General features: G+C 33.3%; 4 protein-coding genes across 4 annotated transcripts; 2 read left to right on the top strand and 2 right to left on the bottom strand.

Moving 5' to 3' along the window:
* Nucleotides 1-2224: 2224 nt before the first annotated feature.
* Nucleotides 2225-8877, bottom strand: LOC137807684 (uncharacterized). The gene is made up of 3 exons (XM_068608442.1): nucleotides 8429-8877; nucleotides 3134-4430; nucleotides 2225-2692 (listed from the first exon to the last, which is right to left on the bottom strand). Exons 1-3 carry the CDS (start codon nucleotides 8726-8728, stop codon nucleotides 2460-2462), a joined length of 1830 nt encoding a protein of 609 aa, XP_068464543.1. The 5' UTR covers nucleotides 8729-8877; the 3' UTR covers nucleotides 2225-2459.
* Nucleotides 8878-12805: 3928 nt separating this feature from the next.
* On the bottom strand, nucleotides 12806-13725 carry LOC137805927 (uncharacterized). Its single transcript, XM_068605802.1, has 3 exons — nucleotides 13552-13725; nucleotides 13392-13453; nucleotides 12806-13302 (listed from the first exon to the last, which is right to left on the bottom strand). Exons 1-3 carry the CDS (start codon nucleotides 13640-13642, stop codon nucleotides 13009-13011), a joined length of 447 nt encoding a protein of 148 aa, XP_068461903.1. The 5' UTR covers nucleotides 13643-13725; the 3' UTR covers nucleotides 12806-13008.
* Nucleotides 13726-18794: 5069 nt separating this feature from the next.
* Nucleotides 18795-20175, top strand: LOC137807683 (E3 ubiquitin-protein ligase CIP8-like). The gene has a single exon (XM_068608441.1). The coding sequence runs from the start codon at nucleotides 18991-18993 to the stop codon at nucleotides 19993-19995; it is 1005 nt and encodes a 334-aa protein (XP_068464542.1). The 5' UTR covers nucleotides 18795-18990; the 3' UTR covers nucleotides 19996-20175.
* A 2339-nt stretch (nucleotides 20176-22514) lies between these two features.
* LOC137805633 (basic leucine zipper 43-like) lies at nucleotides 22515-23147 on the top strand. Its single transcript, XM_068605574.1, has one exon. The coding sequence runs from the start codon at nucleotides 22515-22517 to the stop codon at nucleotides 23145-23147; it is 633 nt and encodes a 210-aa protein (XP_068461675.1).
* Nucleotides 23148-25635: the final 2488 nt, after the last annotated feature.

The raw sequence follows: 25635 nt of genomic DNA, 5'->3' as shown, positions 1-25635 counted from the left end.
TTGTTGAAGAAAGAGAGAGTGAAATGAAGAAAAGAGAGTGAAGAAAGATAAGTGAAGGAAGGTAGTTTGTTGTTAGAAATAGGGGAGCACGGTTGACAGAGCACGTGAAGAAGCACTAAGTCACGTGCGATCATCCCCTGCCGTTGGTCTACCCCGCGTGCGGTGGGGACCAATTATCTTTTATGATGTCAGGCTCATGCATGATGGATGGATGGATGGTGCATGTATGAATGGTAGATGTATGGATGGTGGGAGTGGGTGTGGGTGTCACGTGGGGGTGGGAGAGGACCCACAGAGGGAGGGATGGAAAAGTAGGAAAAGGGGGAGAGTGGGGGCATGTGCTTTCCTTTCTCAACTGACCTGTCGTTTATGGCTGATTCAAATCTGAAAGCGATCCAATAAGAGAGACACTTCTTTCACATGACGTGCCTCACTCACGTGCCTCCCTCACGTGCTTCTCTTTCTTTGTCGTTTACCTACGCCTCATGCATGCCATCCAAGGACCCACTTCCGGTAGGACAAGTGTCTCCATCCACCCCACTCTGTCCCACATTCCATTACTCTCCTATTCCTATTCCTATTCCTATTCCCTCCACTTTTCATCTTTTAATACAACAATTCTTTCTATTCTCATTTCTCCTCTACCAAAACTATCAATATATCTATCCAAATATTTTTATTATATTTTTTCTTAAACTAATCAAATAAATACATTATTTACAAATATATTTACTTACACTACAACCAATAACAATGTAACACCACCCATTTCATTTTTCATTAAATAAACAGTGCTGTCACGGGAAAACTGTACGCCTAGAATTGTGCAATTATACTGTGACTAACTTTTTTTATATCTATATTATTAACACAGAATATATAATTACAAATGAATATAATAATACCATTTACGTCATATTCATCTTGATTGCTATTTGAAAGCGTTTAAAAATGAACCAACAGATTATTGGAAAATAATATAAAAACTTTACATCAGAAATCTTTAGAAGTGTTGAGATTACATAATTTTTTTACATTAAGAGCAATATTTTTTATATGGAAAATTTTGTTACAGCATTTTTAAACTTGTTAATATATATATATATATATATATATATGATTGCAACGTAATATATTTCTTACCATTAAGAGAAATTAATGTGAGAATAGAAATAATAGAGATGATTTATGTAATTTCATCCAATCTCATAAATAGTTAGAATACTTTACTATAGAAAGTAAACCCGCACCTGCATCAGCTTTATTTTCTCTTCCAGCGTCTTTGCCAATTCTGATGCTCAAATTTGTATGGACTGGGCCATGATTTATGAATCAATGCTACTGTTGAGAGACTGTTTCTTCCTGCACCTCCATGCCTTCTTCTCTCACCTCCATAAATTTTCAAATTTCTGAAAATGCCCCTCTATAATATTCCGGATTACATAATCCGGAAGTCATTTTTTAAATTTGTAATTACCTTCCAGATTACATAATCCGGTAGTTTTTTTTCAGAAACATTATTACTTTCCGGATTACATAATCCAGAAGTCTTATTTAGCTTCCGAATTATGTAATCCGGAAGTCTTTATTCAAATGAGTTTCCGGATTACATAATCCGGAAACTACTCTATGGGTGACACAAGAAGGAGAAAAATGTATTTTCATATTGTATATGGAGGTGGCAGAAGAAGATATGGAGGTGCAGGAAGAAACAGTCCTGTTGAGATACACTCTAAAGCTCGAAAATAATCCAACACTCCAGATCCACCAAAAGCAAGTTTGAAAATCTGATTCGAGAACATTCACACATTCCATGCATCACCATGAGAATGAATTTTTGTCATTCGTTGAACATAGGTTTATGTGTATTGAATATTGTTCTAAACACGTTAAAGAGTTTAAATATATAAAACGAGTAACTTTGTACCTCTTTACCGTACTAGAGAATTTAAAATTAGTGACGAAATAGTGTCTGCTTATTTTTAAAAGTCTTCATTAAAATTTACTGATCCAGTAATTAGCCATAAAAATGCCATTGAAGAGGCTGCAAACAGTAGCTGCTTTGGTGGAGGGAAAGTTTGTGTCAATTGTAATACTACACCCTCCTGATGGTGCTTTCTTGATTCGTGACGTAATGTGACTGGAGTTCACACACTCATTGGAGGCAACTGTACATTTTGCTTTTTCTCTGTACGACTGTACCCAAATAAGTGATACACTTACATAGTGCAAAAAATTATGCTGCTTTCATGTTTATTGTGCATACTTGAAGAATCGGTACATGAATACTCCAGTTTTCAATTTAAAAATCAACTCCTATTCCATCCAGGTGGAAAGTAACTAGATTACACTGCTATCCCCTAACTCCGACTTGAATTTTACAATGGAGAACAATAATCACACCAAATAGATAGAAGCACATCATGCATTCCCCAAAGAGAAGAAAAAAATAATGCAGATCAAGCGCAACCTTTCTCCGTCATGGTGGAACTGACAACATTGTTTACAAAGGCGTAAAAGCATTGCCTGCAACAGTTAGGCATTAAAGTAGATTTCTGAAACTGGGGGGTATTGTCGGAATGACAGCAAACTGAGCAAGAGGAGGATGTGCTGCACTTTTGCTGCTCAGAACTGCAAGCAGCCAAGATGGTATGGGTGGCCTGCCTTGCAACTACCTTGAAGGTATCAAAACCTGCATCACCAATAGCTTCAACTTCAAGTGATATACTTTCATTTCAAGTAACAATTATCATTTGCATAAAAACCTATTTAACAGTTTTACAACATGCATTCAAGTAACAATTATCATTTGCATAAAAACCTAATTAACAGTTCTACAACATGCATTCGAGAAAAACCACAGCAAAATAACAAGTTTCTCTTAAACAATTTTTGTTTTGCTTGAGAAAATTTGAGAAACCAAGAAGAGGAATGGAATTTATGTTTGGCATAGAAGTGCATTCGGCCACATAAGTGATCATTTATCCAAAACAAGCTGAACTACGCACACATGCTACCTAATTAAAAATCAGATATGGATGGTAAAAAGTGTACGCTAAGCACCTATAAATATTCCAGCCAATAACGATAATGAAAATCTAGGGCAAAAATCTGAATTTCGATAACCAATTACCTAATTTTTTATCTCTGGTTAAGAGCTTCAGATTCAATTTAACAAGAGACTGGATCTCAGTTTTTGCATCGTCAGTTTTTCTTGTGCTTCCATCCTCGCAACTTCTAGCTAATATCTTTTCTCCATTGACAAGATCCACGTCCCTACAAGAGGAGAGCAGACTAACAAACTTGCCACTCGAGGAAGCTAAATCTGCCGAAGTTACCTGGCAAGCATTTCTCTCTTCTTCACCACAGGGAACACCACCCTGGATATTAGTAGGGACCTTTCTGGACAATGAACTTTCACAATATCCTTCTGGATGAGTAGTATGGTCCCTCACACTGTGTATCATCTCCTCACATCTAACCCTATTTTTCTTTTTCTCTTCCAACTTTAGGGTCGAGCAATTTTTGAAATTCTGGACACGTCTAGAATAGTCACACTGTTTTTCTTTCTTAGTGTTCCTCAAGTCTAATGCTTTCGAATGTTGATCCTTCAGTTCTGGGAAATTACAATGTTCAACTGATGTTTTACAAGCTCCTCCACTGCATGAGGGTCTATCTACTCCCTGCCGATTGCTGCTAGTTCTTTGACGAGTCAGTAGCATCATCTTTGCCCTGTCCACCATTTTCCAAGCCTTGTCAGCGTCATCTTTATAGACTCTCTCATTCAACGTTTTGTTAGTAGGACCACCTTGGACAGTGGATTGTTGCATGCTTGTGGAAGCCCTAGAATGTGAATCATATAATGTGCCATGTGATAAGGATCTAGAATCTTGCTTTTGACTAACTTTACTGCTAGGTTGATCCGCATTACAATGGAACTCTAATGAACCACTCCTCAAAGCATTCCAGTTTTCACGAAATGCCTGTACATTACGCTGCATACTATGGAAACCTGTGGCAGGAATTTTTCCTTTGAATCTGCTTAACCTATCTGATAAAGGAATAGCAGAAGGAGATAACACGTTCTGTTGTAACGGAGATGTTCTTGGTCTTTTAACCACCCGACTGCCTGTTTCCCTCACAATATCAAAGATATCAACGGTTTCACTGGGTTCACCCTCTGGCACAACATTTTGTTGTTCTGATTCTTCATTGGCATTGGTCTCCCGGGAAATAGCACAATCGTGACAAAACCAATCACCTTCAGGAACAGTATATCCCAGGCCAACACAGTATGTGTGTGAAGCAGTATCACAAAGATCACAAAGTAGTAGAAGATTTTCATCTGTCCCAGCATGACAAACACCACATTTGGTTTCAGCATAAGAATCTACAGGGCCAATTGCCACATTTCCATTAGGATGATAGGCCTACAAAACATAAGAGATCATTTGCATATTAACATTAGTGCATCTACTATTGAATCACCAGCTAGAATTAATTTATAAATTAGGAGATTATGATTTCTTCTGGTTCAGAAAAAAAAGAAGAAAAGAGAATTATGATTTCTTTGAACTTTGTGATACCTTGAGTGGTTTAAATAAGTTTTACACTAACATCTAATTTTGCCATTCACTTGTGACTGTCGTTTAATGAGTTTGATATGTCAAACTTACTAAATGATATGACAGCACATTAGCTAATGATGTATATAAACACCCAACTTTTGGTGGGACAATGAATAGCTACAATCAAACCCGTACAACGGGGCCGAATGATGTATAAGACGGTGAGGCAATAGCAATTCCAAATTTACACTTTGTTTGGATTAAGTAATGGAAAATGAGAGTGGAAAGTTTGTAAGTGAGTATGATTGATTTGAAAGATATAAAAATATTTGGTAATTTCTTAATTTAAACAAATATCAGAGTGCCCTAGCTATGACAATGAAAAAGGGTTAAGCATGAGAGCACATTGGCGTGGTCCAAACATTGTTACTTTGGCACAAACATAGACATAATCAATTATGATTAGGCATAATCGATTATGTCCTTGAAAACATAGGCATTCTAATATGTTTTACCTTACATAATCGATTATGGCGCAAACATAATCAACTATGTAGGTTTTTGGTGCAACTATGCAGTGATCCAGGACATGCATAATCGATTATGATTGGGACATAATTGATTGTGCATGGAAGAAAATCGATTTTGTGATCATGGTAAGTGAAGATATGGTTATTGGTTGTCCTTTGAATAATGACACAGGACTAAACCACTTGTGCCTTCACAGCGTCTTCATCCTACTCAAATGAGCTTCAAAGTTCACAAATCACAAACCACAACACTCGCAGGATGCTAAGTTCATAGGATAATGCCAATATGTGGTAGCTATGTTTAGAATAATGGCAGTGTGTGGAGTGTTGCCAGTGTAGTAACTGAGAGTGTAATGACACGTGATTATACCAAAAGAAAGTTCCACGTTGACTTTCCTTGCATTTTTTATCGTTTGAGCATGGGACATACAACCAAGGCTGTCCCACATATTTTCTTTTCATTTCTCCTCAAATCATCCAATTCAAACCACCAATTTTCCATGCAAATTCACTCCTTCACTTCCTCAAAAAACATTACTGGAAGCAAACAAAGTGTGAATGTTTGATTGCAGTTATGCAATGCAATATGGCATGAGTTGCATGAATATTTTTTTAGTGTCTTTTAAGCTTGTGTTTCCCTATTCAAGTCACTTTATAAAGCTATGATTATATCAATTTCAAGAATAGGATTGTTTCTTATTAGGTTTAATACGAGGGTTTAAATTTTAACAGCGAGCTGATTGCTAACTTCAAAAATAGCTTCCTACTGATTCTGCGGCATATTGATAAGTGTCATTATTTAGTGAAATTTCATGCAAAAAGCTAAGCACTTATGGTTTTAATTGTTGATTAAGTTAATACCCAACCCTAATTTGAGAAGTATTGAATTCAACAATATATTTTTGAGTCATGAGACTAATGAAACCATTTAATCCCAAATCTGTGACATTTTCAGGAAATTAAGAAAAAGATGGAGCAAATGACTAGAGGATGAATAGACAGGCTTTAGAAGATAGAAAACAAGGCCTTGAACATTCAAGAAACCTCGCTCAGGTGAGCTGTCTAGAGGCAAGCCTTGCTACAGTGATGGGCTCGCCTGAGCTTCGCCCACGACAAGCTCAAGCAAGATTTTGCTCGCCCAAGCGAGAATAATCTAGAGGCTACCTTTGTTCCAACAAAGGCTCGCCCAAGCGCCATGTCTCGCTCAAGCGAGAAGCGCCAAGACAAGAATGTTCCAAAGAAGGGGTGTTCTAAATCAATGGTCTCACTTAGCGACATTGGCTAGCTTGAGGGACATGTCACTAACCCAAAGAACGAAAAGGGTTATAAACGAATAAGAGAGGGAAAAAAGGTCTTGGAAAAACCCTTGAAGCTAGAAGTGAAGAAGCAAAACTCTCAACTCTCTTTTCTTGTTTTCCATAAACTTTTGGTGTTTGTAATGGTTACCTTGAGTAGCTAACCTCCTTTCTTTGGGATTGAATGTAATCTTTTCAAACTCTTATGTATTTTTTGGCGATATTTACATATGATATTTTGTTTCTACTTGATATTGGTATTTTCATTTCATGATTAAAGCTAGATTCTATCTGATCAATATACTATTTATTTTGATTCTTGGATTTAACTCTGAAGATCAATCCATGTAGATCCAATTCTGAAGAGTTCAAGTTATCCAATTTTGAAAAATATTTACTTAATAACCTTGTTATTTTGGTGGGTTTTCTAGATTTTTATACACTGGATGATACTTTTTTCAAGGTAGATGAATTGCATAGAAAGTATGAATCAGAAACCCTATTTTTTGGACTGCAAAATCAAATCCCAGAATGAATTGTAAGATTCGTTACCAATAATAAAACATGGCATATATAAGAAAATAACTAAAAACATATCTCTAGGATCATTTTAATAAAAATAAACATGAGATATAAAAACAATTATATATTAACATAATTCAAAAGGTCATCAGTAAATAAAACAAGTCTAAGCTATCTGATGGGCTTTTAAGTTTAAATTGTCCCTCAATTAGCTATTTAAAATAAACAAAATAAAATATAACAAAACAGAAATTTTAAAAACTCATTTGACGCATTTAACTTTCTACCTTAAGTTCTTTAAAAAATCATAAATTTTAAAGGCAGCAAGGCCCATACCCAATGCCCACACTTGAACTAGTTTTCTTTCCTTTCTTCCTAAACAATACCTTCTATCCTCGATACACTCGCTGGATACAACCTCTGCATCTCATCAGAATGCCCTTGACATGGATGCATCGCCTAGGACACAGTTGAAACCTGTGATGCATAAGGCAACTGCAATTGCCTTTGTTGTGGACTTCACAACATCATCACATTGCACTTGCATTTTTATGTTGAAACCCGCAAGGCAATTGCATGATAGCGCTGTGGTTCCAAAGTCGTGGGATTCACTTGGAGATCGCATATTGCATCATCAGGCTTCTGAATCGTATCAAATCAATAGCATCGATGCATGCTATACTAACTGCCGTGACTTTCTTTACTATAAATATTTTACTCTTAGGTAGTTCTGCTGTTGGGAGTAAGAGCAACAAGATTGATGAGACATACTCTATGCCACTGAATATGGGTTAAAGGCATATCCCTATTCCCTAAATTAAGACACCGATTAGGGAAGATATTCTTCATCATCTTTAGTTATCTGACTTCAGTACTTGTGTTGATTGCATCAAAGGCAATTCACAGCCAAAACCAGAAGTAAGAAAACATGTGCCATGATGTGTTATAACATATTGACAATATACTGCCCGACATTTAGAATCACGGAGCAGTTTATATCCATTCACTACTGACACCCAACCACCTGCATTTACCATATAAATCGCTAATACTGGAAACTAACTACCTCTACGTGTCCTTGAAAATCGGCACCAATCGGTTACTTCATACTCATAAGCCTATAAATATCATCTCACAGAGTGTTCTTGACCAACTTAATATCTTTTACTCACTTCTATTTAAACATCTTATAATTCTTTCTTACTGACTTGAGCATCTTGCAGGTGGACTTCCACTCGGACTATCATCATCAAAGCTCGACAATCCTTCATTGAAGAGATCGGCTCATCTGATTAACCCGGATTCACCACACCACCTTTCTTATGGGATTATGTGTCCATATATGTGTTTTAGAATTAATTAATCAATCTCTACAAGCTTGTTATATCAGCCTTAAATTTCCATAATCCCTAAAAGATATGCACTTTTAAGAAGACGATAAATAAGTAAATGCGAAAGCTTGGTATGATCAATTAAATAATAATCATACATAAGAAAGGTAGATGAAAAGAACCTGGTCACGATGAGGGACCTTCACGTCCCTAGAGAAAGAAAAGACGCCAGGCATAGAGAGCCTGCGAACGTTGGAAAATCTCTGGCGACAAATTGGGCATCGAGACTCGTGCTTGGACCATTCCATGATGCAGACAAAGCAAAAGTAGTGGCTGCAGCAATCGATTTCCCCTGCGATGGAAACCCCTCGCCCCGCGTAGCAAATCCCGCAACAAACGCTCTCTTCCTCGTCCTCATCCTCCTCTACTTGGGATCTCACTCTCTTCTTTGGAGAACTCAACGACGCCGACGACGATCCCATCCTCGCCGGATCTCTCTTCCCCTTCCGATTCCGAATCACACACTGTTCAGAACCATACGATGAAGAAAGCTCCACAGCCACAAAACTTTGTTGCTCTGGCCCAACTCATCTTTGTCTCGTCTACACTCTTATGATTGGGCCAAAGGCCCAATTTCCCGTATGCATGAGACGTGGCCGGTTTGAACTTTTCCGGGAAAAAAACAAAGATCAAAATTATTTTTGTTAATTCTTCGATTATAAATATTTATTATACAGTATTAATAAATTTTTAGTTAAATCATTTTTTATATATTTAAAAAATATACCTAGTTGCACTACCATTTACTATCTTTAATAACATTATCGTAGTTATATTTATATATTTAAACTGTTATAATACATAAATTTCACGTCTACTTTTTTACACTATAAATAATATAAACATAACATTATAACATTTTTTTAGATAAATAATACTATAAATAAAATTAATTTAATATATCATTTTTTTAGATGTCACTGAAAGATTTTTTTTTTTAAATTATATCAATTTTCTATTAATCACATTTTAATGTTTTCTTAAAAGAATTATTTGATCAAATCTATTTCTTAAAATCAGTCAAAATAAAATAACTAAATAAATAAATTACTAGAAAAATATTAATTTTCTGTTATTTTCACGAATTTTTTCTCTACAAAATATCTATAAATATTTATATGAATGAAAAATACATAATTTAAAATTTTCTTATTAAATTATATAATTAAATTTTAAAACACACTATTTAAATCTATACAATCTTCATTTTTATATCTCTGAAGTATCTACAAAATTCTTTTATTGAATTTTAGAAGTAAATTTTAAAATTATATTTTTTACTAAACAATTTTTATCAATTTTAGTCACTGTTGTGCAAGAATAGTAACAATCGTTCCAAGCACATCAACCATTAGGTATTTGGATTTTGCATCAACTCAGTTATTGTCATTAATCTTTCAATGTCTTTGTTCGTGATTCAATTGCACACTCGTTAATCCTCCACTATAAACTACTAGTTAGGGTTTTGTTTTGTTTTTTACATTGTTAAATAGTTTGTAAAATTTTTGATTATGATTTGGTATCTAATTCTACTTTGATTCATTTTATTTGGTCAGCGTCACATTCTTCTTTTGCTTGTTAACCGTGTCTATACATTTTTTTTAACATAATGTGTTTATATTTTGCGAGTCCTAGTTTTAGATTCACACTAAAATATTATTTAAAAAACTTATGTTGCTTGCTTTGTAATTTACAAATTTATAAAATTCTTATTTTTCAATTTTATTAGAGTATGGAAATCAAGCAGGTGTATCTCAAGTGAGTCAAAAAGATAATATGAGAATTATGGAAAACATACATGTTGTGGTAGAAAAAATTATAAATGGTTGATATAAAATTATTGTAAGGTCCTTATCAACACATGTTGATACTTCCTATCATTATTCATTGTACAACTGAGCACACTTTTTCTGAATTGAAAAACATTATTATGTATGGTCTAATTGGTTGGGTTACCACTATCATAAACACTATATGTATATGATTGCAGAACATAAAATAGCTTATGCAAATAAAAAATTAAAAAATAAATAAAAATTAAAAATATTTTAGAAATGTTTCAACCTTATACAAATTTCACTCACCTCCTAAATTACAAATAAAAAAATATTTTATTGATTAAACGCATTATACTCTAATTTTAAATTTATGAAAGTGAATAGTTAGTTAGCTCTAATTCATGATGGAAGTTGAAGAGTTTTAATGAAGTTCTTTCTTTCTTTGTTTATAAAAAAAATAAGTTTTTTGTTAAAAAATTATATATGTTCTATATAGACATCATTTTTCCTCCATTTCTTTTGTCATAATGGTGCATCTATGCATACTTATTGTGGTTTAGGATTACTAGCTAGTACATTACCATCTAATTGAAAGATAGTTCTTTTACTATGAAAATTTTCTTGTAAATCTTTGTTCTCTAAAGTATGTTTTTTAATTTTATTGACAATAATGATCATTATATTACAAATAAAAAATTTAGAACAATTATAAACAAACAAATGTTAATTAATTCAGATAAATTTTTGAAATTCTATAAATTGATAAAGCTTAGTTACTTAAACTCATTTATTAATTAATATTTCTTTTAAAAAATAAGTTCATAAAATGTTGTTAAAACATGAAAGTCTTTCACTTATTAAGTTATTAAGTAAGTCTAAGTTTTTTTAATTGTTAAGTAATTTTTTAATACTAATTTAGCTTTTTATTTATGAGATATAAATAAAGAGGAAAAACCCTATTTAATACAACAATAAAATTCAAAGAAAAACTACATTTCAGTTATTAAAATAAAGGTTATTAGTGTAATTTGTTATTACATCATAGTTTCCATTCATAAAAATTATAATATGTCATCATTTATTTGTTTATTCTAGATAGTTAATTTGTTTACTTTACTTTGTTTTATTATGTTAATTATTTATTAATGAATTCTATCTAACACAAGTAGAACAATCAATTTTGTTCAAGGGAACAAATAGAAAAAATAGAATGTAAACCCAAATTTGATTTTGATGGGACTAACTTGAGTAAATTGAAAGAAGAGAAACCTCACAACAAACAACATATATAATAATCCTAAGTTGAAATGGTTGCTTTATATAATTTTATAATTTACACTACATTCTTATGGAACTATTAATATTATCTTTCCACAACAAACAATGTCACTCTCTCACCGAGACAACTCTAGTTCTTGGTTGTTGTGCATTTTCCTACAAATCATGAGCACCTAATTGTAGTGTCCAATCTTCTGATCATTTTAATCACTTTGTGTTATGATGGAAACAATGATTTTGAAAAACATTCATCAACAATTGCCTAAGGTTCTATGCAGTAACCAACATTATACATTATGGATTCTATTGTTTATAATGCAGATCGATTTAATTATAGGGTGGTGATACGTTCACATACAGTAAAAATATCAACTTAACAACTCAATAAAATAATGTTTTAATTATATTTACTTTATTTTTTAATTTAAAATATTATTATAATTAAGTCAGTGTTATTTTACTATTTATAGGGTGAAAAAACTTTATTCTTAATTGTATTGTCTGATAAGTTTAATTTAATTGTATTGTCTGATATGTATAGAGTTTAGTACTCTACCACTAGTGTGTGAGTAGTCAATGTAATGCAATCAGGCTTCACTTTTATGAAGGTATGAAGGTTGCATATATGGTACATTGAATTATACCTTTTTTTTTTAAAGTAGATTGTCGTCGGTACAATGGTCTGAATTTTGTTTTAAAATGAGTTAAAACACTCATTTGTGCTTTCTATTAAGTTATTCTTTGTTAATTTTTTTTTTTTTACTAATATAAAACATACCTAACATTTGATAAAATATTATTAAATTATATTAATACATTTTTTTATTTATATTTAGTAACATTTTTAATGTTACTATCATAGTGTTTTATCTCAATAGTTTTTTTTTATCATTATTTTTTTATTTGTATAATCAAAACAAAAACTAGTAGAGTTGCTTAGTCCAAATGTCTTTCCCAAAACTTCTTAGAAAAAATACTTTGAAAAATAAAAATATACTTAAATTATTTGATTAAAAAAAGGGGTAAAATTATAGTAGATTAGTATGTCCAACAACTTGTAATTATCAGACAATTTTGAAAAACTAAGTATGTTTACTTAATGTTGTTAAATTATTTTGAATCAATATTAAACTTTTATTCTAATAATTCATTTAAAAATTATTTAATAACGTTAGAATTAATATATCTGTGCCCTCGGATCTAAAAGTGTTAAAGAATTAATCAAAATTAATGAAGCAAATGTTCCAAGTGGTAAGAAGCTTAGTTTTCCTTATATAAAGTCTTGGATACAAGTTAATGAGTGTTGGGAGAATTTTGTTCTTTTAAATGAGTTCAGTAATGGATTTGCTAATTAAATATCGGATTTAAACAAAGAATATTATTATATTTAAACGAAATCTTAATATAATTAGTGAAAAACTCCTTTTGGGAACACTAGCTGAGTTCACATTTTTAAAGCCTCAATTTACATACAAGAATATAATAATCACCTATAGTTTAGTTATGACTCCCCTAAACAGTAACATTACAAAACTGAGAGCAAAGCAAATCAAATGTGGTTAGAAGTAAGTAAAAACTAACCAAACTAAAAACACATCACATATATATGCCAAAATTCCGTGTATATATGTTTCAAACTTTGTGATTCAGTTGTTCTTGGGCGGGTGAGGTCTTGGAACATAATAATCAGCATTCAGAGGCACCAAACCAGACATATTGACTTTCGTAGAATGCCTCCTTTTACCAACTTTATGCTGTTTCACATTCAAAACTTCTCCATGGTTGCAGTTTCCAACCACACAAAGCGTTGCCGCATTAGCTCCATTCTCAGCCTCTTCCACCTTCAACTTCGAGAGTACTCCTCTTGACATCATCTTTCTCCCAGAGGGAAAACTCGTACCTTGATCTGTCTCAGCAACTGCTGCAACACCATGATAAATCTGTTGTGGAAAAAATGTTGCCACATTAATTCAGTCACGCTTTGAATCACTTCATAGCATAGAGTATCAAACATAAGTAATGTTCTTACCTCTAAGTTTACTAGACTTCTTCTTGTTTCAATGTTGGTAAAAACCACCAGGGTCTTCTTACCTGAACAATAAAGATAAGGCAAAAACTGATTGAAATGAACACAACATTATGACAACAACAGAAAAAGAGAATATGGGGAAAGTGAAAAGTTAATGAACCTTGGTGTTGGGTGTGTGCGCTGGAGAATCTTAGAGGAAGCAAAACGAAAACTAGGAGAAAGGTAGTGGACCTTAAGTTTGCAGGCACCATTATTGCGAATGGAATAACAGAGTGGTGAGGGGTATGTCGTTGAACAAAAAGAGGAGAGGAATCTGCGTAAGAGAAGGGTGTCTTTCCTTATAGGGTCCCATGCATGTCAAAGTTAGCCAGCTTCATTTCAAGAAACAATGATTTATTTATTATTAATATCAATGTTAAAGAGTAGTATACTAATTACTATACTGGTTACTTTGGAAAAGGAATTAGCGTCTAGCGAGAACAATGTTGAAAAAGGGCTTTGTTTTGTCTGTGGGAGTGAAACTAGGGTTGAAGTCAAAATGAAGAAAAAGGTGTATGATCGCGTGAAATGGAAGATACGAGTTGTTCAGCTCTTGTCGGCCGTCATGCATGCAACGAGGAGAACTTGTTCGGTCCATTTTCCATAACTCCACGCTCCATTTCCTATGAAACTTCATACACCTTTTTCGATTCTCCTCACAAACTCTATACAAATGAGACAAGATATTAGTGGCTATATATATAATAAGTGTTCCATTTCAGACTATGTGGAACTAGAGTTGTTTCTTAACTAGAACCTATGTTTATAAAAGATTGGTCTCAGATTCCGTTTTTAGAGACAAACCCTTGAGTCCAATATGTGAGGTTTGTTTGTTCATATCAAAATACTATTATTAAACAGTGATGTTCATAGCTTGAGCTTGATACAATTACCTAAAAGTGAGTGGGGATGGGAGAAATAAATTAGGGCACGCTTTGTGGTAAACTGTGTAGAATGTGCATTATTAAATAAAATAAAATAAAATAAAAGGTAGTTGGTGTGTAGACTTAAAGTTGTATCTCCTTCTTGGGGTTTTAAGTAGGAAGCAACCAATACATATATATAGCTTTAAGCCTGTTCTCATTTTGACCAAGATTGTAGGGTGCTTTGAAAGAAGTGTTCTCATTTGACCATTACGACTGGCGAGGAACAATGTTATAATTAAGAATATTTAATTCATCCATGAAAATGTCATTACTAATTAAAATAATGAGGCTTGCTGAAATGAATATTAATTATCACTAAAATGGGATCGGATGAGTCTAGATAGGAAAAATCTGACTAAAATATACTATTATTAATTGTGTATGAGAGTTGAAGCTCTTCTACTCATTTTGATTTATAAAACATTTTTTTCAATAAAACAGAAAATGTTTTTCTTGACCTTTAATATTGGCAGTTCCGCTTATGACAAGGAAGAACGAAAAAATGTTGTTTTTTCTTCTTTCTGAATTTCTAAAGCTAATTTTATTTAATTAGCATATAGATTATAGTCTTTCATAATATATAAGTGATATATAAGTGAGTGCAAACTTCACCTATGGAATTGAATTAGATTTAAAGTTCACTTTCTAATATGGTATCAGAACCATTTTAAATTTATCCTAGTAAATATTTATTAGCCTTATCAGGCTACCGCTATCGGACCGTTATCAGACTATTCACCATATGTTATCTCACGCGACATGAAAGAGATCTCATCTGTTGTTAATCTGCAAAATAATGAGACTGCATGACTACTTAAAGTTTATCCTACTCAATACTCCAGACAATAAAGTGAAATCCTGAAAAAATTGGACATGGTAAGAACTTCTTTGATTGGTGATGGAGAGATGGCCAAAAATCATCAAAATTAATGAAAATTTATCATTAACTTTTTAATTTTTTATTGTGCCCAGAAATGTCACATTCAGGTCGGGAATGATTCACTTTTTGTTGTGGAGTACACTTCTTGGTTTTCTAGGTGTTGTTGACTCCTAAAAATACTTGGTTGTCTTCCATTAACAAGAGAGGAATATCTACAAAAAGTCTTCATGACATCTAAGTTAATTCTTGGTAAATACTAATAAATGCAATGCATTTTTGTGTGTGTTGTTTTTATCATGTACTTATAGGATTGAAAAGAACCTGGTGGACCCATTTATGAATGAATTATCAAGTTAATCTAAATAGGGAATGATTCATAATATTATATGACATCCATTCGGATTTAAAATGAATTTCCAATATTATTTAATTAATACTTAATATAATATATATATATATAATGAAAAAACTTTTTTCCAATTTATTCAACCTATAACTTATGGATATTTAAAAGTCATTAAGATTATATATATATATATATATATATGTTTTATATAAATGATAACACTCTTCATTCTCCTCGTATAAATCCAACATTTCAATATGTAAATATTTTTTTATTAAAATTTAATGTAATCAGAGACCAATCATCCAAATTTCTAACAATGGTTGGAATTGTTAGATTTGGACAAATTAAACTCCCAATGGAGGATACTGACCTAAATCCTTTGATGTTTCATTCCATGCCTACAAAATTTTCATTAATAATGTTCCATCTGACATCATGTTATATCTTCCACTACACGAACTTTTCACCCAAATAGCTTGGTTTTTTTTTTTTTTTCCCAAATAACACACTGGAGCAAATATTTACAAAGATAGCATGTTTTTTTAGGTCAAAATTCGGTCTGGAAGGTATCGAATTCTGACATTTGATAGAGTGGATGATTGCTGGAACCGAAATTCGGTTTCCGATAAATCGAATTTCGAACTAGTTTTTGCATTTTTTTTTCTCTTTGTTTGAAAAAAAATAATAGAATGGGAAAAAGTAGGAAAATTAAAATATTAATGGTTTTAAAAAGAAATAATTTGAGGGGGAATTTGGAATAAAGTGTATAAATTTAAAATATTTTTAAAAATTAAATTGAGAAAGATAATTATATTTACTAAATACTATTTTCTAAACCAAGAGGTTAATGTTATATCATGTTTGTTCTAGATATAGTAGTTGAATCTTTTTTCCAATGATCGTTTAGTGTTATATTTAATTTTTATTGAATCATACATATTTTTTTATTAACCAGTCTTTGATGACTTCTTTATTGTTTGTCGTGTGGTATTTGGATAATGTCTATTGATAGTAAGACCAATTATGTTAGACTATCATTATTCTTAAATTGTTATATATGTAAAATGGTAATCATTTTGACTTTATAGTTTTTGAGGGGCTTAGGAGATGAAGCGTTTTGGATCTTCCTCGATTCAACAGTTCTCATTGGATCACACCCAAAAACTCTTTCATTAATGCGTGTCACATCATGCGTTTGGCGTCACCAACATTATGTCCAATCTCGGGAAATCCAATTGTCATAATGGTTTCGGATAAAGACTCTTTGGATTAAACATCCTGTATGGGGGCAAGTGTACGGGTAGGGTTCGCACGATCGAGACTATGACTCGGCACCCGATCCAAGCCGATTGACACCACAAAGACCATTTACGCTTAAGCAGGATTAATGAGGCTAATCAACATTCAAACACTAGGTAATGCATCCCTAAACATGACTCAACTCCCTAATCCGACCAAATAACAAAGGGCGCATGATAATAATATAAATAGGCATAGATTCTAAGAATCAGGTACGTCATTACACAGTACTTAGAACACCGAGTGTCGAATATTTTTATTTGAGTGTCTAAGTGCCTTTTGCCGGTACCATTCAAGCCCGAACTTTGCGAAGACCAAGAGGCAGAGTGACTGATAAGTGTCTAATTTTAGTAATATTTCATATTAAAATACAGACACTTATGAATATTAATTGCTAAAATACATATAAAATGATCCTTAATTTATGAATTTATACATTCTTACATATTTTATGATATTAATTTGAATAAGAGCATTTCATTCCCAAATTTGGTGTTAATTTCAGGTTTTTAGGAAAGAATGAAGATGACTAAGCTAAAGATGAATGATATAAGCTAAAAAGTGAAAACTGAAAGGTCCCAGAACACATAAAAGCGCCAAAAAGCCAACTTTGCAACTAGGACTCTCGCTTGAGCGAGAATGCTCTAAAGACGTTTTCGAAAATCGACACCTTTCTTGCTTGAGCGAGCTTCATCTCGCTTGAGCGAGAATGCGTCAGACAAATTGGACCATTTTTATGTTTTCATCAATAAGCCCATCAGAGTGACGCCATCTAACCCTAACAAATTAGGTTAAATAGGGGGCTAAAGACTCAACCCTAGTGTGTCAGATTGAGAGAAAAACACCATTGAGTAACTTGTAACCCAATTGGGAGAATATGAGGTGCTAGAAGATGTGTGGCTAATTTTACCCTTTGAGATTGGGAGTAATATGTTCGAACTCTTATGTATTTATGTGATATTTAAATATGATAAAATATTATGTTCTTGATTGATTATTGATATTGTTGTTTTGTTTCTAATTCTTGATCTTAAATTTGACTAGAAACTATTTTTAGGGTTCTGACCTAAACAACAATAATTAACATATTTGAGCGTTATGAATAGACTTGAAATGTTAATATTATATTTATAAGTTGTTTTTATAAATATGCGAGTAATCAATATAAATGAATTTTATACGAGCATAAAAAAACATAATGTTAATATGCTAATCAAAATACATAAGAGTGAGAAAGATAAAATCTAATCCTCATTTTTTCAACTTGAAGCAACCAATTCTTTGCCTTTTTTCTTATTGATCATCGCCAACATAACCACTTTCAACACACTTTTTATTGTTTTGTTTTATATTTAAAGAGTATTGTACTTGATAATTCAACGGTTACTTGTGGGATCAATATCCGTTCTTAAAAATAAATTATTACTTATAACAACACGATCACGTAAAAATTTATCAATAACGATAGTAGAAGGAGGAGTTCGTACTAAAAGAAAAAGAAGAAGTGCAGACTGACCAACCGAATAGTAGTTCGAATCTTTATCTTGATTCAAATCATGTTCAAGAACAATAATATGTATTAAAGAGTGTTATTGCTACTACTTTTGTTTAATATTTTGTGCTAATGCATATTATGTTTTGTTTTTGTATAAATTATATCATATACTAAGTACTGTCGGTAATTGTTCAGTCTCTTTATGAAGGAAATACAAAACTAAGGTTAAATTAAAAACAGAAAAAGTCTATTTACTTTAAAAAAATTACAATTCTTACCGAAAAAAAATATCAATTACTATATAATTTAAAACATGTTGGAGTAGATCGAGCATTTAAATATTGTCTAATAAATAAATAAATAAACCGAAGAAAAAGTGGAAAATAAATTTATTGTGTGCCATAGGAAAAGGAAGGGAGACACATTCAGAACGTGTGCGCAAAGAGAGCGGAACACGGTATGCTTCCCCATATTCAGGAGGCGAGAAGACACGGACAATGAAATGCAATAGCCAGGGGCTTTTCGTCATTTCACACTCCAACCCATTATAGGCCCAAAAACTCCCCCACACTTTCCATTCACACCACACTTTCTTCCTCCCACAAACAACAATGGCAGATGTAACCACCTACCCCCGCCACCACCGCCACCCAGACGATGACCAAACCCTGATTCCTTTCCCTTATTGGGACTTAGACTTCGATTTTGACCCCGAATTCCATCCTAACCCTTTCTCCCTCACTGACCGCGAGAATCAGGTCAATTTCGTAATGGATCTCTTTCACCAGCGCGTCGAACAGTCGCAACTCACCGATCCCCTCTCTAATGACGCCTTTTTCGGTGTCATCGACGCCCTCGACGACCTTGGCTTCCCCACCGCCGACGACTTATTCGTCGGACGCCGGCTCTCCGTCGGATCTGACTCCGACGAATCGCTCTTCCAGTCCGGAAACGTCGGCAGCGTGTTTGGGATGTGCACGCACTCGGAGGAAGAGTACAACGTGAACGACGACGTTTCGAGCATCCCTCTCTGCTTGGACGCGCTTCAATTAGAAGACAACAGAGACAGTTACGAGGATTTCGAGTGGGAGGAAGTGGTCGACGAGAGAGAAGTTCTGAGCATGCTCGACGACACCTCCGTTTCCGTCTCTGTGGGAATCGAAGAGGAAAGGGAGGAGGAAGTAGAATTTGAATTGGAGGCCAACAATTTGGGATGGCAGGTTCTGTTGAACGCCAATGTGGAGGGAACGAATTCCGAGCCTTATTTCGGGGACAACGAGGATTTCGTATACGCCGCGGAGTACGAAATGTTCGGCCAATTCAACGAGGAATCCTTCGTTGGGAAGCCTCCGGCTTCCATCTCCGCCGTGAGGAGCCTTCCGGCGGCGGTCGTGAGCGCTGCTGACGTGGCGAACGAAAACGTGGTTTGCGCGGTCTGTAAGGAGGAGTTTGGCGTTGGGGAAGGGGTGAAGCAGTTACCGTGTTCGCATCGTTACCATGCGGACTGCATTGTGCCATGGTTGGGGATAAGGAACACGTGTCCTGTTTGTCGCTTTGAGTTTCCCACTGATGATGCTGATTATGAGCGGAGGAAGGCTCATAGATCTGTTATGTGATCATATTATATGTTTACTTGATGAATTTTCACTTTTAGGGTATTTGATCAAGTATAGATTTTTTGCTCCTGATAAAAATGCTTGTGATGTTCTTGTTGATTTTGAAGATTTGAGTTTAGGGATTTTCTCTTCGAATTGTACTTTGCATACATCACATAAACGAATCATTTTTGCCTGGAATTTGTGGTTGTTGTGATTTGTTTATGTTCTTATTCTTGATGATCCAGTGCCGTTCTGAGTCACCAGCATATTGGAGGAAGTTTCCGGCAGATTGGTGGAGGAACCCTGGAAGTGTAAGCAGACCCTTTTGACGGATTTTATCCTCTCATATTCTTACTGCTGTTTGCATTCACATTCAAATATCATATCTTTAACTGCGAGTGGTATCATAACTTGTTGATTGGTTGGTGATGTTCAAATTGGGAAAAACTTCTTTGCATATGCAAAAGTAAGATTATTTGGCACGGGAAGTTAGGGAGTTCATGTGTTTAATTTTGGATTCTGAAAAAGTTAGATTCAAATGCTTAGTAAACTAGTTTCTCGTTGAAGTTGTAAAATTTCAAAATAAGTATACATTATATTTTTAATAATTATAAATTTATATTTTTATAATGTTTTAAATTTGTTATAATCTAATTTTTTTATACAAATTAAATTTTAAGTCATATTCATATAATTTTTTTTTCTGCTACGTCGTCATTTCATGAAACTTAAACGCCAGAGGGTTGAAAAGCTTCCCTTGACTGTTAGCAATTAGTTTCATATATTAATAGAGGCAATGACCAATTTTGACCGTTGGCTTCCTGATCCGGTGTGTCATCCCTTCTTCATGTAGCTAAAGTCTTGCTAGCTTTCTTTGTCTGAGGACGAAATTTCTTACCTGGATTTTTTTTTTTATTGGAGTGTGTTTTCTGGGATTCGTATCAGTACTGCCTGAAAATGGAATAATGAGGAATACGAAGTTGCATTCTTGTGTGTGGCTTGAAATATGATATTTGTTATGGAAAATATTATTTTGGTTTTAGAAACGTAGTATTCATTCCTGTTTTTGGGGGATGTTCTAGTTGAGTTGCTTGCTGAAGATTCATTTGTTAGTCATTCTCACTTTAGTGTGGTTGATTATTGCCACGCACGGCACGCCTACGTAAATTAAATTTTAAGATAATTTGTCACGTGAAAACTCGATATCAGTAATAGCAATAGACAATGAAGAGTGACAATTCACATTCAATGGCTCCTGCTATTATTGATCTGTAAATTATCCTTTTTTCTGCATCTGTAAAATATTAGTAATATGTTTTATTCCATTAAATTGAACAAAAACAAACCTATTCTTTTCTGTCAGGTGTTGTTGGTTACCATAAACACTTTTGCCTCTAGATCAAAGAGTGAATTTATATAGTTTATTAAAATGTCTCTCAAATTAATTTCACTCAGACAAAAACTTGTAAAATGGATGTCAATAAGAAACAGGGTTGCAGGTTAAAGATCCACATATGATGCTTGGAAGTTAGTGATTTGAAACTCGACGTGACAATGGGATCAAAAGCTGGTGTTTTACTATGCATGAGAATACCTATTATAGGCAATATATTAGACTTTTAATTAGCATCTGCACTATATAAGCAATGAATAGAGAATACCTTTGCAAGTGCAAGAATAATACTTTTTATACGTGTTAACCTTGACATATAAATGTCATCCGTGTAAGCAATGTTTCATTGCCATTGTCCACTAGGTAAAAGTGATAGTTTATGATGGAAGATTCCATGGAGACGCCAAATTCGCCAATTATTTCGTTTGCTTTTTCATAAAACATGTGGCATTTTATTCAATCCAAAGCTTAAAATGCTACTGTTAACAGCCTTCAATTTTTGAGGTCTCCTTCGATATAAAAAGTTATAATATATTTATTGGGTCGAGTGAATTTTTCTACTAATTTAATTTATTGTGTCCTAATTTTAGGTTAAAATTTAACGCGCATTGCCATTTTTTCTTGGATAGGGTATATAACCAAGACTAAAAATAGGAAAAAGAACTGCAAATAGAGTCCTTAGCCAGCATTTTACTGAATGGGGTATAAAGTTATGAGCTTATATGGCATAATTTAATCCTCTGGCTCTCATCTAGGATGGAGAACTGAATTTGTTGCTTTTGTATAATTTTTTAGGCATACTTATAATCAAAAAGTCAATGGCATTGCCTTCCCAGCCATTAAACCACTTTACTTCTCAAATCTCCTTGTGTCTAGGTCAATTATATCCCACCATTTTGTTGAACAAAACTTATCTCCATTATTTGTTATTAATCTTTATCAAATATGTAATCTTAACTTTCCTAATATGTAGAATCAATATTATCTACGGAACTTAACCCATCTATAAATACACCTGCCAACTTAAATGTGAAGAAATTCCCATAGCTACTTGTATTCTATTTGCATTAACTATCCAATTCCAATCTATAAAAGTTGTATATCAGTTAGTTCCGTCTCTCATACTCAAATGAAAAATTGAGACATGGAATGCAATGAAGATGATGAGCTCCATGTAGCCCCTTATGCTTCCTTAACACAGTGCTTTCGCTATCTTTCTCCAACCCAGAAACCTATCCTGACCTCAACAATGGAAACTGATGAAGGCCATACTTTGACCCATCTGGATCAACCTCATAGTTTACACCATATTCCATTTTTCTACTCCCAATTGCACCTTCCAAGCACCAGCCACAACCCAATTCAAGTCCCACTCCATAAATCCTCTCCCAACACATCATCAAATAGTAACAACAATAACAATTCTGATGAAGCAAAGGCTCTCCTTGATGACAGAAAGAAGAAGAGGATGTTCTCCAACAGAGAATCTGCTCGCAGGTCTCGCATGCGAAAGAAGCAACAGATTGAACTCCTGCAGTATCATGTGGATCATCTGCAGACACTAAACCATCAACTCTCCGAAAAGATCATTTACTTGCTGGAATGTAACCAACAAATCCACCAACAGAATGCTCAGCTAAAAGAGAAAGTTTCCTCTCTTCAGGTAGCACTCTCTGACTTGTTGGTTCCTGAAGGAGGTGCCGAGCAACCACACCACATCCCTAATGGCTTCCTAGTTGAGCCTTCAACTAGAGCAATTGCAAGTTCCATAGTATAGCCATATGCGCTGTAAGAACAATTATAAGCATTTGAGTGTGAATCTGATGCAGATTTTTTGGCCTGATGTTCTGGTTGGTTTCAGTGATACAGTCATCTAGAAATCTAACTCACAGGTAAATAGTTTGTTACTCCTTCCCAGCTGGCTAATGCAGCATCCGAAGTTTGACTTGTGGAGTTGAAAAGTGGTAAATATTGTTTAAATTTTAAAATATTTGTGATTCAATGCTATGTGTGTCCTTGAATAAAATGTTGATTTGATACTCTACCATGGGTAACATATATAATATACTGAATATCTGTTTAATTAATGATCCCGATTCACTTTGCTTCTCTTTAACCAAAAGAAAGAAATAGATGAAATTATAGTACCCACTGGGAATGAGGATCAAACATTAGGAAATAGTATTTCATGAAAAGACGAAAGGAAGACGAAACAAAGAAGAAAGAAGAAAACCAAAGTGCAACTCATAAAAGCAGAAAACAAATGAAGGAACATTTATTTCTGAAAAACAGAGTGTGATGCACACACGTTTTCAAGGTTGCAACACTTATAAAGAGAACAAAACGACAAAGCCTAACCCACTACACCGTCTAGTTACAAGACCACTAGACAGTCTTGTTATAGGACCGACTAGTCTCAACAGAATCATTAGACGGTGACCCTCTAGTCTCATAAGAACCACTAAACGGTCTTATAGGATCATCTAGTCTCAACAAAATTTGATTGTCTAGTCTCATTAGAACCACGGTCTGGTCAGAACCGCTATATAACTCGATATTCCCTCCTCAAACTAGATAATGTTTGTTCATTATCCCAAGTTTAGATAATGGTGGTCTTAAGGATTTAGTACAAACATTGACAAGTTGTTCATCTGAGCGAATAGGAATAAGACGAATCATATTAGATTGTATTTTTTTCTTGAATCACATGACATATATGTTAATATGCTTGATGTGCTTATGAAAAGTAGGACTAGAAGCAATATGACGAACGACTTGATTGTCACATGAAAGAACAACAATGTTATTGAAAGAACAACAATATTATTGAAATTGATGTGCAAATCATGGAGTAAGTTGCTTATCCACACTATTTCACGAATGGTGGAGGCTAGAGCGTGATATTTGGTTTCATAAGAAGAATGAGATACATTGATTTGTTTCTTTAACCTCCCTGAGATGAGAGAAAAAGAAAGATACAAAAACCTGGGGTAGACCGTCTGGTTGTAGGACATGAGACACAATCTGAATCACTAAAACTTTTCAATTGTATGTAAAAATCTAAAGAAAATAATAAACCTATGCCTTGATGTATCTGATAGTTGTTTTACTATACTTTTATTTTTATTATAAATGTTTTCACTAAACTTTATGTGGTTTTGATGAATGTGAATGTCATGTTATTTGAAGTTTTCTTTATTATTTCTAAACATCAAATCAAGGGAATACAGATTGATTGAAGATACTCTAATTTGGTACTAGCGTTTGGTATTTAATGCATTACACGAGAGCTTTTACTGAAAAAAGAGTGGGAAATAACTGAAAAGTCACAATTTTCCTGTCCTAAAATTAGGAGTATTCATGTACTTGTCCATTAGATAAATGTCTAGAAAGTCCTTTTTTTCTTTCTTTTTCTCTTTCAGTTTTTCGATTTTTCTATAACTACTTTTCTTTTAGCATTTAGATTCTTTATTTTTATTTTTATGAACAATTTGTCAAATTCCGATTGAATTGAAATGATTGCTTAAGAAATCATTGGATTACTCTTACAAATTGTTGAATATGCATGCAATTTCAGAAGGGGTTGTCAAACTTTTTTTATTAAAATAATTCAGTATAAAATTATTTATAAAAATAAAAGTAAAAAACAATTTATCATTATGATTTTTTTACAAAGTTAAAGCCTATTATTGTGTCTGGATTTGTTTATAATAATAAGGATCTCATCAAATTCACATTAAATATAATCTACAATGACTATGAATGCAATAGATTGATGTAGTGGTTAAACATCCGGATGATATATTGCAAGATAAATCATAAAAAAAAATCTGCATTCAATTTTTACATGTGCAAAAGCTCATAAAAAATATAACTACAATGAAAATCATGTTTGTAGTGTCAAACAATTTGCATAAATTGTTGAGAGATGACAACGTGAGAAAAGGGAAAATGTTATTTATGTTTGATTGAAGCAACAAAAAATGATGTCCATATTTGATAATAGAATGAGGAGCAGCCACCTCATACATGCTTGCTTGATGAGGAAACAAATCAGACTTTGACATGCTATTTAAGGATAATTTAAAGAAAATATATCAAAATTAGGAAATAAACATTAAATCTAATTTAATTTATAAAATAAGATTTGTATCTATTTATATTATAAGATAGATGTAAGATCTTTAACAAAATTTATAGACTTATATAATATTTTAGAATTAATATAACAATATTTAGACTTATGTAATATTTTTGGATTAATA

Source organism: Phaseolus vulgaris, chromosome 3 (genome assembly GCF_000499845.2).
Source record: "Phaseolus vulgaris cultivar G19833 chromosome 3, P. vulgaris v2.0, whole genome shotgun sequence".
In the NCBI taxonomy this organism is placed as follows: domain Eukaryota; kingdom Viridiplantae; phylum Streptophyta; class Magnoliopsida; order Fabales; family Fabaceae; genus Phaseolus; species Phaseolus vulgaris.
The sequence above is the reverse complement of the archived record's forward strand: the minus strand, read 5'-3'. Positions and strand labels throughout refer to the sequence as shown.